This window comes from Hyperolius riggenbachi, chromosome 12, assembly GCF_040937935.1.
Source record: "Hyperolius riggenbachi isolate aHypRig1 chromosome 12, aHypRig1.pri, whole genome shotgun sequence".
NCBI classification, from domain to species: Eukaryota; Metazoa; Chordata; class Amphibia; order Anura; family Hyperoliidae; genus Hyperolius; species Hyperolius riggenbachi.
The window spans coordinates 27,704,785-27,717,204 of NC_090657.1; the positions used below are offsets into that span (position 1 = coordinate 27,704,785).

Genomic DNA, 12,420 nt, shown 5'->3' on the forward strand with positions numbered 1-12,420 from the left:
ATGAACAGCCCTGGAACTTGTACCTTTAAAACAATTCAAACATGACATTCATTTTCTGTCCCTACAAGGAGGTAATCTTAGTAAAACCCGCAGGAGTGTGGAATAGTTGGATGATAAATCTGGCATGAATACAGATTCGGTGTTTACTAGGATCCACTAGCCACAGAGCGAGTTATTCTCCAAGTGAGAAAATAGATGTCAGTGTCACACCATCTTATAATTCCGCAGATGAGAGAAATATTGATTTGCGGAATACAATCGGTAACTGGGTCACTTCGCAGAAGGCGCTGCAGGCAAGGATTAAATCTTCATGGTAGGATGTATTATGAATTCTGACTGCTCACCTAAAACAGAAAGTTTGCAAACATCGTCATTTCAGCACCTGAGGACAATCATTTCCTGTTCCGCAAAATCCGCAGCTCCTATGTAAATGTTCTCTTTTAATTAACTTATATGGCTTCTTGCAAAGACGGACTGTGCAGTCTCTCTACAGCCATTTACTGCAGAGGAGGACGCAAGGCCCAACCTACTCTGCCAGGCAGAAAATCCAGAAACAGAATAATGACGGTACTACAATATAACCGCTGAATCACTTTATTGTTTGGAACGTATTGTTTGTAAAAGTATGAAATAAATTGTCATCACTGTAAGAAAATGTACAGAGAAACCATCACAAATGGGTATTTGTAACAATCTGAATCACCACCCTGCATGAAAACTGAGGTGCTACCTGTCAGGGAAAGGTGTCTGTCCTTTGCATGCATTGCTTCCTGCCCTGATAATTGGAAACAGAATGTTACAATAACAGGCCAAACAGCTATCACTGACAGGGTATCCTTTTCGTTAAATTAAAATTAGTCTTCTTGGAACCAAATCAGCTTATATCATAAAGAAAAAGGTCACTTTTAAGGTCTAGTTTAATAAAAAATCAGTATACTGGTCTCAAATATTTCCTAGGTAAAGTTTGATAAATGGTGGGAAACCTTTCTATTTTTAATAACTATCTTAAAAACAAGTGATTTTTTTTTATTAAACTAGACCTTAGCATCATCTTGCAAAGATCTCTGTCTGATGGGGAGTTCAGCTCCATAGAATAGACTGTGTAGAGTATGGTTCTCATACTACATGGAAGGGGGTAAGATTGGTCTGTGATCTTTCATTTTCCAAAGACTATAGTCTGATGTGTGTATGAGCCTTATGCTACGTACACACATGCGACAACGATCGTTCGTTGAGGACGACGAACGAACTTTTAATTGACGAAAGAACGACCGAAGTAAAGTTAGTTGTAAAAAGTGTGTAACGATCACATCGTTGGAACGAACGTTACATCACGTAAAAGCACTTAATGCGCCTGCGCATAAAATTGTAAAGTTCCTTGGAGAAAAAATGAAATACGCATGTCCAGCCTGGTACGAACGATCGTTTCCAACGATGTACCACTTTTGCTAACGATCGTCGGTGGTAAAAATCCGCCAAGACAGAACTTTGTTTTGTAGCGATTTGCCTCGTTCGTCGTTTGCCTTAATAGTCGTTGGTTCGTTTTTTGTAACGATCGTCGTTGGTAAAGATCGGGGAACGATCGTTACAAACGACTATAGTCGCATGTGTGTACGCACCTTTAGTCTCCTCTGCCTGATTTGCCCGCCCTTCACTATAGAAAGTACATTGTTTCAGCATGAGATATTTTGGCCAATCAGAGAGGAACAGAGGTGTGGTAGGGGAAACAGGAGGGAAAGTGGCTTCAGTCAATCAGGCTGCATTAGTTAAGTCTGAGGGGAAGTAGAGAAGCAAAAAAAAGATAACCTAGCATGCCCTGCAACTTCTCTTTTGTGTACCAACATTTCTGTATACCAAATAAGAGTCGTGTAAACTGGGGAATCAACAAGTATGCTCAATATGGATGCGCTTGTCTGGGGAAGCACTCTGGGATGCAAGTGCTTCTAAAGCCTTCTGAAGACTCCCGAAGGCATGGATTTTTACTGGGGAGCATTGGTGGACCATGGGCACAGAGAGAAGACTAGGAAGACTCTATGGCAGGGGTCTCAAACTCCATTTACCTGGGGGCCTCAGGAGGCAAAGTCAGGATGAGGCTGGGCCGCATAAGGGATTTCACAAAAAAAGTCAATCAGCAGCCCCCCCCCCCCCCCCCCCCATCCCTTGATTTTTATTTCAAAATCAAATTTACACTGAAGCGAACTATTTTGCCTATTTTACCTTATAGTTCGCTTCAGTGCTCCCATTACAAGTAATCCGCCGTGTCCCCGCCGCTAAACGAGGGCTGCAGAGCCCCCAAATGGCCCGGGGGGCAATCTGCCGGCATTTCCTGGAAGGGGCAGAGCTTTCAGCTTCCGCTCTGCCCCTCCTGACATTCCCCGCCCCTCTCTGTAAAGGAAGAGTGAGAGGGGCGGACAGAGGCGGCGATGCGCCGCGATCGACGTCAGGAGGGGCAGAGCTGAAGCTGAAAGCTCTGCCCCTTCCAGGAAATGCCGGCAGATTGCCCCCCGGGCCATTTGGGGGCTCTGCAGCCCTCGTTTAGCGGCGGGGATGCGGCGGATTACTTGGGAGCACTGAAGCGAACTATAAGGAAGCTTTTGCCGGCGCGGGCCACAAAATATTGTATCGAGGGCCGCAAATGGCCCGCGGGCCGCGAGTTTGAGACCCCTGCTCTATGGGATCTAGAGAATTCCCTCTCCATAGGCGAGTATATAACTTGTTTTCAGGTTTGCTTTATATTTGCTTTAAGGTTTGAATCCATCTAAGGCCCGGTTCACATTAGCGTTCTGAGCCAAAAGGATCCGGTGAGCGGATCCGGTCTCCGCTTCACCGGATCCGGATGGCTCAGTCCAGGCCCAGTTCACATAGTGAAAACGGATCTAATCAATGATTGATCGGATCCGTTTTCACTCAGCAAATACATACCTTATTACAGTAGTAGCCAGCGGTAGAGGCTTCCTCTTCTTCCACTGTGACTACACAGCGCGTCATGTGACTAGTCGCATGACGCGTCATGTAGTCACATGACGTGGAAGGATACAGAAGCCTCTACCGCCAGCTACTACTGAAAATTAGGTATGTATAAACCCCTTACCTACCTGCCTGGCTGCTGCACCCTCCCTCACCCTCCCGTCGCTAGATTTGCGTCGGCCCATGCCCTCATCCCCTGTGGAACGGTTCGTTTCTTCACTGGTGTGAAGAAACGTTCAGTTTCCCATTGCCCCAATGCTGCAGCATTTTTTGTCCAGTTCTGTTCCGCTGGGCAGAACGGTCCGGAAAATTAGGGCCTGCAGCATTTTTTAAATCCATAGACTGGAACGTATGGAACGTAACCGTACCAACAGACGCATGTGAATGGATCCATAGGTTAACATTGGATCCATTCACATCCGTTCCATTTGTACAGTATATGTTCCGGTTCCGATCCAGAAAAAACGCTAATGTGAACCGAGCCTAATACCAGCTTGTGGTTCCAACCAGTTAGTTTTTCATAATAAAAGGAGCACTACAATGAGAAATTGTACACTTTAAAATAAATTCATATACTTATAAGTACATTTCTCCCGGATCAGATTAAAATGCATTTTCCTAGAAAAAAGCACAAAATAATGCAGCACTCCACTGCCAGCTATGACGTCTCCTTGAGTAGTTGTGAGTCATCATTTTTGTTTCTATCCTTCCCAGCCTAGCTCTACAAACTAATGCATTCACCGGAGATACTGAATGCATTAAAGGCCTCCAACACTGCATGGTTTCCTGCTCCATTGACAGGCTGAAAGGTGATACAGTAATTTATGCAGCTGTCCCATTACCGGCCAATAAGAAGACTGCACTGTTGCTGGCCTTGTACAATGGAGTACCAGTTTAGGTCATACTTTGCCTACCCCAATCTGCACCTGTGCTGTGCTCATAGTCTCTCACTGTTAAGCACCAGGCTCGTTTTCTCTACCTGGCTATATACCAGCCATCTAAACGTAGCCAGGCATGTGCCTAAAGACTATATTTCTGTGGTTCCTACTCCATATCTGTGATACCAGCTTCATGCAGGTCTCTCTGCTGCATATGCTCCATGCTTTCTACATGCTCTTGATATAACTGAACAATGCCTTGTTTTATACAGCTAATCCTCTGCTGATGTTCCTATTCCAGTGGAAACCTTGCTTCATATCTTCCAGTGGTTATGCTACTGGTTGATCATTCAGCTCCGTCTGGTGTTGCTGATAAGAAAGGCAAAGGCCGCAACTTGGGGCAGCTTCAGTTTTTAAAGGCACTGGTGAAGAATGAGGGCAGAACTTAAGGGGCCCATACACCTAACGATTTTCCCACCGATATACGGCCGTTTCGATCACAGTGATCGAATCGGCTGTGAAATCGCAGCACACACCGCTGACAGAACGATCGATTTCCGTCCGAAATCGATCATTCCTGACGATTCCCGTCGATCCGTTCGTGCGGAAGATTTTTCTCGATCGCCGGCGGGTCGGGAGTGCGTCGATAGCGGCGTTCGAATGCCCGACGACCGACGCAATACAGCGGGTATACATTACCTGTTCCAGGCGGCGCGAGTCTCCTGGTCCCCGCTGTCTTCTTTCCGCGCTGGGTTCCGGACCGGCTGCAGCTACACAGAACTTCCTGTCCCGGCAGGAAGTTTAAAAGCGCCCTCTACTGTTTAAACTTCCCCTGGACAGGAAGTTCAATAGCTGCAGGAACGGTCTTGAGCCCGGAGCGGAGAAGAAGACAGCTGGGACAAGGAGACTCACGCCGGCCGGAACAGGTAATGTATGGGGGAGGGGGGCAGCAGCAGCTCCACAGATCGTGATCGGTTTCAGGCTGAAATCGATTCACAATCTGTTTGCAGTAAAGGTGGCCATACGATCCCTCTCTGATCAGATTCGATCAGAGAGGGATCTATCTGTTGGTCGAAGCTGATGGCAAATCGACCAGTGTATGGCCACCTTTAGGCTTCATACCCACACTAGAGGGTCTTCAACTGAGGCAGCTGTTCATGGCCACTTCTGTTGACAATGTAGTGTGTGTATGGCAGCCTCAAAGTGTTGGTGAGGCCGTTGTTCTACTGCTCCATTGTGTGTTGCACTGTCATCGTCCCCCCCCCCAAGCAACAGAACCTGTCGCTAGCCTGCAGCAAGGGATCAAGTCCCGATCTCTGTGGGTGACAGTGTTTGTGCGTGTGTACGCAGCTTTTAGGTGCTCATACATTACTCAATTTGCGTCATCGAGATCTCACAGATCTGATTATAATGATCGAATCTGGCAGAGGTTGATGCTGCAATGTGGGCGCCATATTTCCGTTTCAACTGATTTCTGGTTGAAATCAATCAAAACAATCGACCCAGCCTACTGGAAAGATCTCGCATGAAAGGTCTTGCTCGGGTGGTGGGCGGTAGCGGCATTCAATTTCCCAATGACCTCTTGGCCGGTCTCCCCTTGTATGTAATGTGTACCCTCTGACCCGTGTGAGAGTAACAATAGTTTTGGCGCACCTGCGTACTCGAGTGACTCCTCCAGTGTCTTGAGTCTTCACAAGCCGTGTCGCCTGTACCCTGTGACCTATTGGCAGGTAAGAGGTGAGGCACGTGCCAATGTGTCAAGAGGTATAGGTGGCCCAGCAGCAGTGGAGGGAAGCCGTGGGACGCTGGAGGAGGCACCCTGGTGAACAGGTGAACCAAAACTACACTGCAACACTCACCACAGGTCCAGGCTGGGACCATTACATGAGGGGGACCAGGAGGGCTCAGCAGGCGGAGGCAGCTGCACAGGTTTACAATAGAAATTTGTTTGCAGCTATGCGGCAGGAATAGAACCCTCCCTGATAAGATTCTATCAGAGAGGGATCTATCTGATGATCGAATCAGCTGCCACACCTGCCATTATATTGGTACATTTAAGGTGCGTACACACCTTTGACAGATGTTGCCCGTCACCATAAAGCTGGGCCACGTTGCACACATGCATGTCAGCTCTTTAGCTGATAATGCGCTGTGTTGCTATGTGGGGGAGGGGGGGGATGACAAGCAGCATGTGTGATGTCGCGTGGCATAAATAATGGGATCGGAGTCGCTGGGGGTAAGTAGATCCACTAGGCGGATCTCTCAGGGGTTGGTGGCTGCCGTACACACGCCTGACTTAAAGTGAACCTCCAGACTAAAAATCTACTCAGCAGCACTGAAAAGGCTTGGTGTTTCTTTAAGAGAACTTACCCAAGCCTAATTTTTAGCTGCACAGAAGAAAACTGCCCGGGCATTTATCCCCTGATGCTGTGCAAAGCATGATGGGATTTCTGATGTTGTTGTTCTCCTTCTGCTGTTTTGGTGCAAATTTGTTTTTGTTTTTTATTTTGAATTTGAGATTTGCAGCCTAGGGTGTGCAGCTGGGAGGGGTGATCAGGACACAGGACAGTTGGAACTGTGTCTCCTGCTCCTTGTCACCTCCTTTCAACCAAAGAGATGGCTGCCCCCATGAAAAAGATGGATGCCCCCATGAAATCACAAACATTTTCCTGTTCTTTTAAAACAGGATGGGTAAAAGATTATATTACCTATCTATTTTAATTAACATTACTAATGTAACTTAATGACAACATGTTTGTTTAGGCTGAATTTCCCCTTTAACCCTCCTGGCGGTATGAAAAATTCCGCCAGGAGGCAGCACAGTTTTTTTTTTTTTTAAATCATGTAGCGAGCCCAGGGCTCCCCTGCCCCTCCGATCGCCTCCGGCGATAGGCGATCAGGAAATCCCGTTCAAAGAACGGGATTTCCTGGAGGGCTTCCCCCGTCGCCATGGCGACAGGGCGGGATGACGTCGCCGACGTCAGCGACGTCGTGACGTCATTGGGAGGGACTCCCAATCCACCCCTCGGCGCTGCCTGGCACTGATTGGCCAGGCAGCGCACAGGGTCTGGGGGGGCGCGCGCCGCAACGGATAGCGGCGATCGGGCGCGGGGCGGCGGCGATCAGTGTGCTGGCGCAGCTAGCAAAGTGCTAGCTGCGTCCAGCAAAAAAAAAAAAGTATGTAAATCGGCCCAGCAGGGCCTGAGCGGCACCCTCCGGCGGCTTACCCCGTGTCGCACACGGGGTTACCGCCAAGGAGGTTAAAGAGACTCTGAAGTCTCCTGAAAATGATCTTTTTATTTAAAAAATGAGCTTAACATCTTTGCCATAACTAAACCGCTGCATTCCCGCCGCTGAAATCTATCTAAATCCCTCCAAACTCGCCCTCCCTCTCCCCTGCAAAATCCACGACTTTCTTGGTCATGGATTTTGCTGCTATAGGAGGCTATATGAGCCGCAGCTCTGCCTCCATGCCCCATCTATCAGCGGCGGATCTCCGCCTCTCCCCCACCCCTCTCAGCAAAGGAAGATGAGAGGGGCGGGGGAGAGGCGGTGATCCGGGCTGACAGACGCGCTGAGAGGCAGAGCTGCGGCTCATAGCTCTGCCTCTCATGGAAGCGCTGCCCGGATTGCCCCCCGGCGAGTTAGGGGGGATTTAGTTAGTGTACAGCGGCAGGAATGCAGGCGGTTTAGTTAGGGCAAAGATGTTAAGCACATTTTTTTAAAATAAAAAGATCGTTTTTCAGGAGACTTCAGAGTCTCTTTAAGGCGCGTACACACGCCATACTTTTTCAAACAATGGGTCCAACAGACCCTCCCGTGGTGCGGTCGTTCTGCCGACAGTTGCACTTGAGTACAAGTTGTCAGCAGACTGATAAGACTGTTTTTGACTGATCCGCTGAGCCTTATCAGTCGACCGACAGCTTGTACTCACGTGCAACTGTCGGCAGAACGACCGCACCGTGGGATGGTCTGTTGGACCAGTCGTTTGAAAAAGTACGGCGTGTGTACGCGCCTTTAAGTACTTCTTGTGCAGCACAAATGATCAACAATATCTGTGATACCGGCTTCATGCTCAATCTTTTGTTCTGGCCAGTTTGTAAATTCACTATCAAGATCTGTCTTGAACTGTGCTTTCTCTCCTGATTGCTCTTATCAGCTTCCAACTTTGACCAAGTTCCTTATCCTACCCTATCCAGCTATCCAACCAGGACCTGGCTGATCTCTGCACATTCTGTAATGCTCTGATAAACTCTATTCCTTGAACCATTGCATAAAGCAAACATAGGCGCCAGAAGACTAAAAATAGCTAAAATAGTTAAGAATACAGAGGAGGCAGTGGCGGACTTACCTCACCCAAGCAGACACAAGTACTGTCGATTTTGAAAATCACAGAAATTTGTGAGTGACAATGAGGCCCCTACATGAGGCCAAATTTCGGTGATTTTCAAAATTGACAATACTTGTGTCTGCTTGAAGATGGTAAGTCCACCACTAGCTTCTCTGTATTTTCAGCCATTTTAGTTATTTTTACTCTTCTGGTGCCTCTGTTTGCATTATAAATGGTTTGAGTCCACCCTTGGTGGAGGGGTGTTGCCCCCTTTTTCTGATCTACGGAGAGAAACTTCTTAATCCTGAGTGGGGACAGGTCTAATCTCCCCACCTACTAATACAGTGGTTGCCTATGAGGTATCCCTAGTTTGTGAGTATTACTTTACATTATCCATTTTATTACCAGTATTTACTGCACTATATTGGGCTCTCTGTGTCCGTTCTTTTGTCTTATTGAACCAGGGCTAGATTGCTTTCTTCTTATATAGGCCCATACACACGCTAGATCTATGTTGCCCAATTGGGATCAGGACCCAATCCTTTGGGCGATTATAGCTGGGCCGAGGCAGTGCAGATGTGTAGTTAGCCTCATTCTGTTGCAATGCGGGGGAGGCTCGCGTATCCTAGACTAGGTCAATGATCTCTGATTCTGAACAGCTCTGTGCTTGCTATCCTATCCTGGCTGAATGATTTGTCTCCTAAACTGATCATCTCTGCATTATTTACTATCCAGACTATCTCTATGCTCTCTCTCCTATATAAAACCACCGTGCCTAGCTCTATGATCTCTCTTTTATACAAAACTACCCTGACTAGCTCTATGATCTCCCTCCTGTACCAAACTGTTCCTAGCTTGCTATCCTGCCAACTAGCGCTATAATCTCTCTCCTATACTGAACAACTCTGCTTTCTTCTTTACCCAGACTAGATCTCTCTCCTGTTCAGGTCTGTGCATGGAGTCCTATCCTGACTGGTACTATATCTCTCCTATCGGAAAAGCCTCTCTGTACATGCAGTCTTCCTCCCCTTTCCATATTTCCCACTCAGTTTTATGTTTGGCTTTGCTTCACTAATTTATGAAGTAACTCTTCAGACACAAAGTAGAAGGGCTTCCCTGTGATCTCGCCGGCGGGAGACTTGGGAGCAGAACACAGCCGGTATATGGCTTATCCTGCTGCTGCACAAGTCCCGGCCGCGTTAATTACTATTCCACCTCCAGGTCCACGTGGGTGGTGGGAAATGATGTAATTCAGCTTCCAGCTATTGCTGGAGGCCGAGTGACAATGTTTAAAAGTAACTTCAGCTCTGTCTTCTGACGGTGCCGAAGTTACTCACTGCTGAGTACTGCTATAGCCGTAATTCCTATTACGGTCTATGGTGGCGTCTGCTGCACCCAAATCTCCTGCGCTGTAATCAGAGCCGGGACAAGGTCCTTCAGCACCCAAGGCTGAGACAGCAAAGTGCGCCCCTCCATCCCTCCCACCCCAGCCATCACACACTGATTGCTATTAGACTAAGAGTCGCCACAGGGCCCCCAACATCCCCAACACCTTAATCTCTAGTTATCTGGCTTGCAGTCACTGCTATGTATGTCCTTTTCTTATTTCTTTGGGCTTCAAACACAATTGGGAATGACAGCTGAATGAATTGTGTGCCCCCTCCTACACTGCGCCCTGAGGCTGGAGCCCCTTCAGCCTATGACTCGGCCCGGCCCTGACTGTAATTACAGCGCTCCAGTAGAAAGAACTGTGGATCCGATCCAATTCACTTAATCTCCTAAATTTTCTCCTAGGTTGTACTCTACTCAATATAGATTTGGCAGTACTTTTTCACCCACTTTTTGGTACTTTTTCAATTGAGGACTGCTGATAAAAAAAATATAAAAATTATCTACAAGGAGAAAAAGTGAATTGGATCGGGCCCAGTGGCCTCAATTCACTAAGCATTAGCATATTTGGTAATGCAGAAAACAGTTGATTTTACCGATCACCTTTCCAAATGCCAATTCACTAAACCTATTACCGCACCGAAGAGCAAAATTACCACCTACTGAGGTAAATTACCGGCTTGTGCGGTAAATACCTCAATAAATGTCAATTGCAATTCACAAAGATTAAAGCATCAAGCAAAAGCGTTCAGTAATTCCCTCCAGCTCTGACCAGCCGATAACTCACACTCTCCATGTGATAACATATCGACAGATGTAGCAGAAAGCCAATAGGGAGAGCCAGGCAGCCCTGCTTCTCTCCTGGTTTGGTTCGATACCCTGGAAGGCGGGACTTCACTCCGGCAGAGCAGGGGAAGTAATCATTTTATAAGGCTTTTCTGCATCCCTTTAGATGTGAGTATCTGTATACTCTTATGCAGAAGAGCTCCCCCTGGTGGCTCCAGCACATCTAAAAGGATGTAGGGGATGCACTGGACCGAAAACCCTGCCTCATGCACACAGCTTCCTGTCTGATTTCTGACCTCCTCCACAGCTGGTGAGTAAGACTTGAGCAGGGCTTAGTGGGCCAAATTTATCAAAGCATTACCGACAGTCTTTTCTTCTAAAACTATTCTAACCAGCAGAGGAACTGTTCTGCATGATAGTAAGAAACTTCCCAAATCCTACATAATACCGGCAGTTTAGCGTGGATTTCTAGACCTGCACTACAGTTAAGAAAAGTGCAAATCCATTCCTAAACTGCTGCAGATTAAGAAGTGCTCAATAGCAGTTCTACAGATGGCAGGCTAGACATGATTTGTGAAGGGCTCCTCCCCCCTGCTGAATTCCTCCTCAGATCCTGATGACAGCAGATGTGTTGGTTACCTCAGCAACAGCAATTTCCCTCACACACTGCCTGAGAAACCTTCCTAGCTCCTCCTATTCTTAACAGTTTTAAAAGGAATCTGCACTATGCAGTGATTTCTTAGGATGTCTGAGACCGTTCTGCACAGATTTCTAAAAACCTACTAATATTTTGTCTCACTCCTGATAAATGTCCCCCTAAGAATTTAAGTATGTTTGTTTGGAAAATTACCAAACTTCTACCACATACAGGAAATCTTAGGGAATTTGGAAAAAAAAAGTGTAAAATATCGAATGCAGTATTTTACCGACCTAAATTATTTTACTGAACTGCCCTTAGTGAATTGAGGCCAATGGGAGTATAATTTGAAAAAATGTAAGACAATTAAACCATTCATTAGTAGGCTTGTTCAACATAGCAGCATTACATCTACCAGTCACTGAGACCCTACATGATTTGGTCTCCATTAGAAAGCAGTAGCTTCTCTTCTTCTCTGTTCACAGTTTATTTTCACTGGAGGTGTTTTTCATGGGTACTAATGAGGCCTGCAGGACAGGTCACCTTTTCCAACCCAAGTACCTTCGCACTAGCCAGTGCACAATGAAAGGCCATACCAGGATGAAGAGGAGGGTTTGGGATCGTCCCACTGCAGGGTGCCGACGCTTCTGTGCAACGGGCAAGAGATCAACACAATGTTACTCTAGATTACTCCTTTTTATGAAATGGACATTAATAAAACTAGCACTAATATCAGTATCGCATCTATTTATGATCTGTACGTTTTATCCACACTCACATATGAGACAACAGATTCTTGATTTAGGCCCCATTCACACTTATAGCAGTTCTCTCCCTTGCTGCGGTGGACATTAGTCTCTACGAGACAGGCCACAGTACCCGTGGCACAATGTGATGGAAATGGTTTGGCCGATGCAGACCAGTGCTTAGCGGCACACGACCCCATGAGAGTCAATGTCATTTCAAACAATCTTTAGAAAAACAAAAGTTTGCTTTCTTAAAACAGAAAGAATTTGCGATAATTCAGGTTGGAGTGAGCTTGAGAGGTCTCCCAGTGCATCACTGCTGAATATATGCAAATTAACCATTGTTACCCTTAGAAGCTAAACACACCTCCAGAACCACTGGAATGCAATGATGTGTCAGTTTGTTAATTTGTACAGAGCCATAATAATCCAACATGCATACAGACTGTTTCTGAGACATCTCAAGCTCACTCCAACCTGAATATAACCTGGGAGACATCTCAAGCTCACTCCAACCTGAAACGCAAATTCTTTCTGTTTTAAGAAAGCACACTTTTGTTTTTCTTAGCATTTTAGTAAGGGGGCTTTTAGGACCATTGTAGTCCCTTACACACTCCAATGAGTTCTAGGTCACCATGAGCTTGCTGGTTAGTCTGTACCAAACAATTTTTATACAGGGAGGGCCAT

At 46.6% G+C, this 12,420-nt stretch overlaps 1 protein-coding gene across 3 annotated transcripts in view; it reads right to left on the bottom strand.

Annotated features, from left to right (window-relative positions):
- Positions 1-11,353: 11,353 nt before the first annotated feature.
- Positions 11,354-12,420, bottom strand: part of ACBD4 (acyl-CoA binding domain containing 4) — an 84,469-nt gene continuing 83,402 nt past the window's right edge. For all 3 annotated transcript variants that reach the window (XM_068262484.1, XM_068262483.1, XM_068262482.1), the window contains exon 11: positions 11,354-11,634. In XM_068262484.1, the coding sequence (XP_068118585.1) occupies positions 11,527-11,634 (108 nt within the window). In that variant the 3' untranslated portion in view covers positions 11,354-11,526. The remainder of the gene's footprint in view (positions 11,635-12,420) is intronic.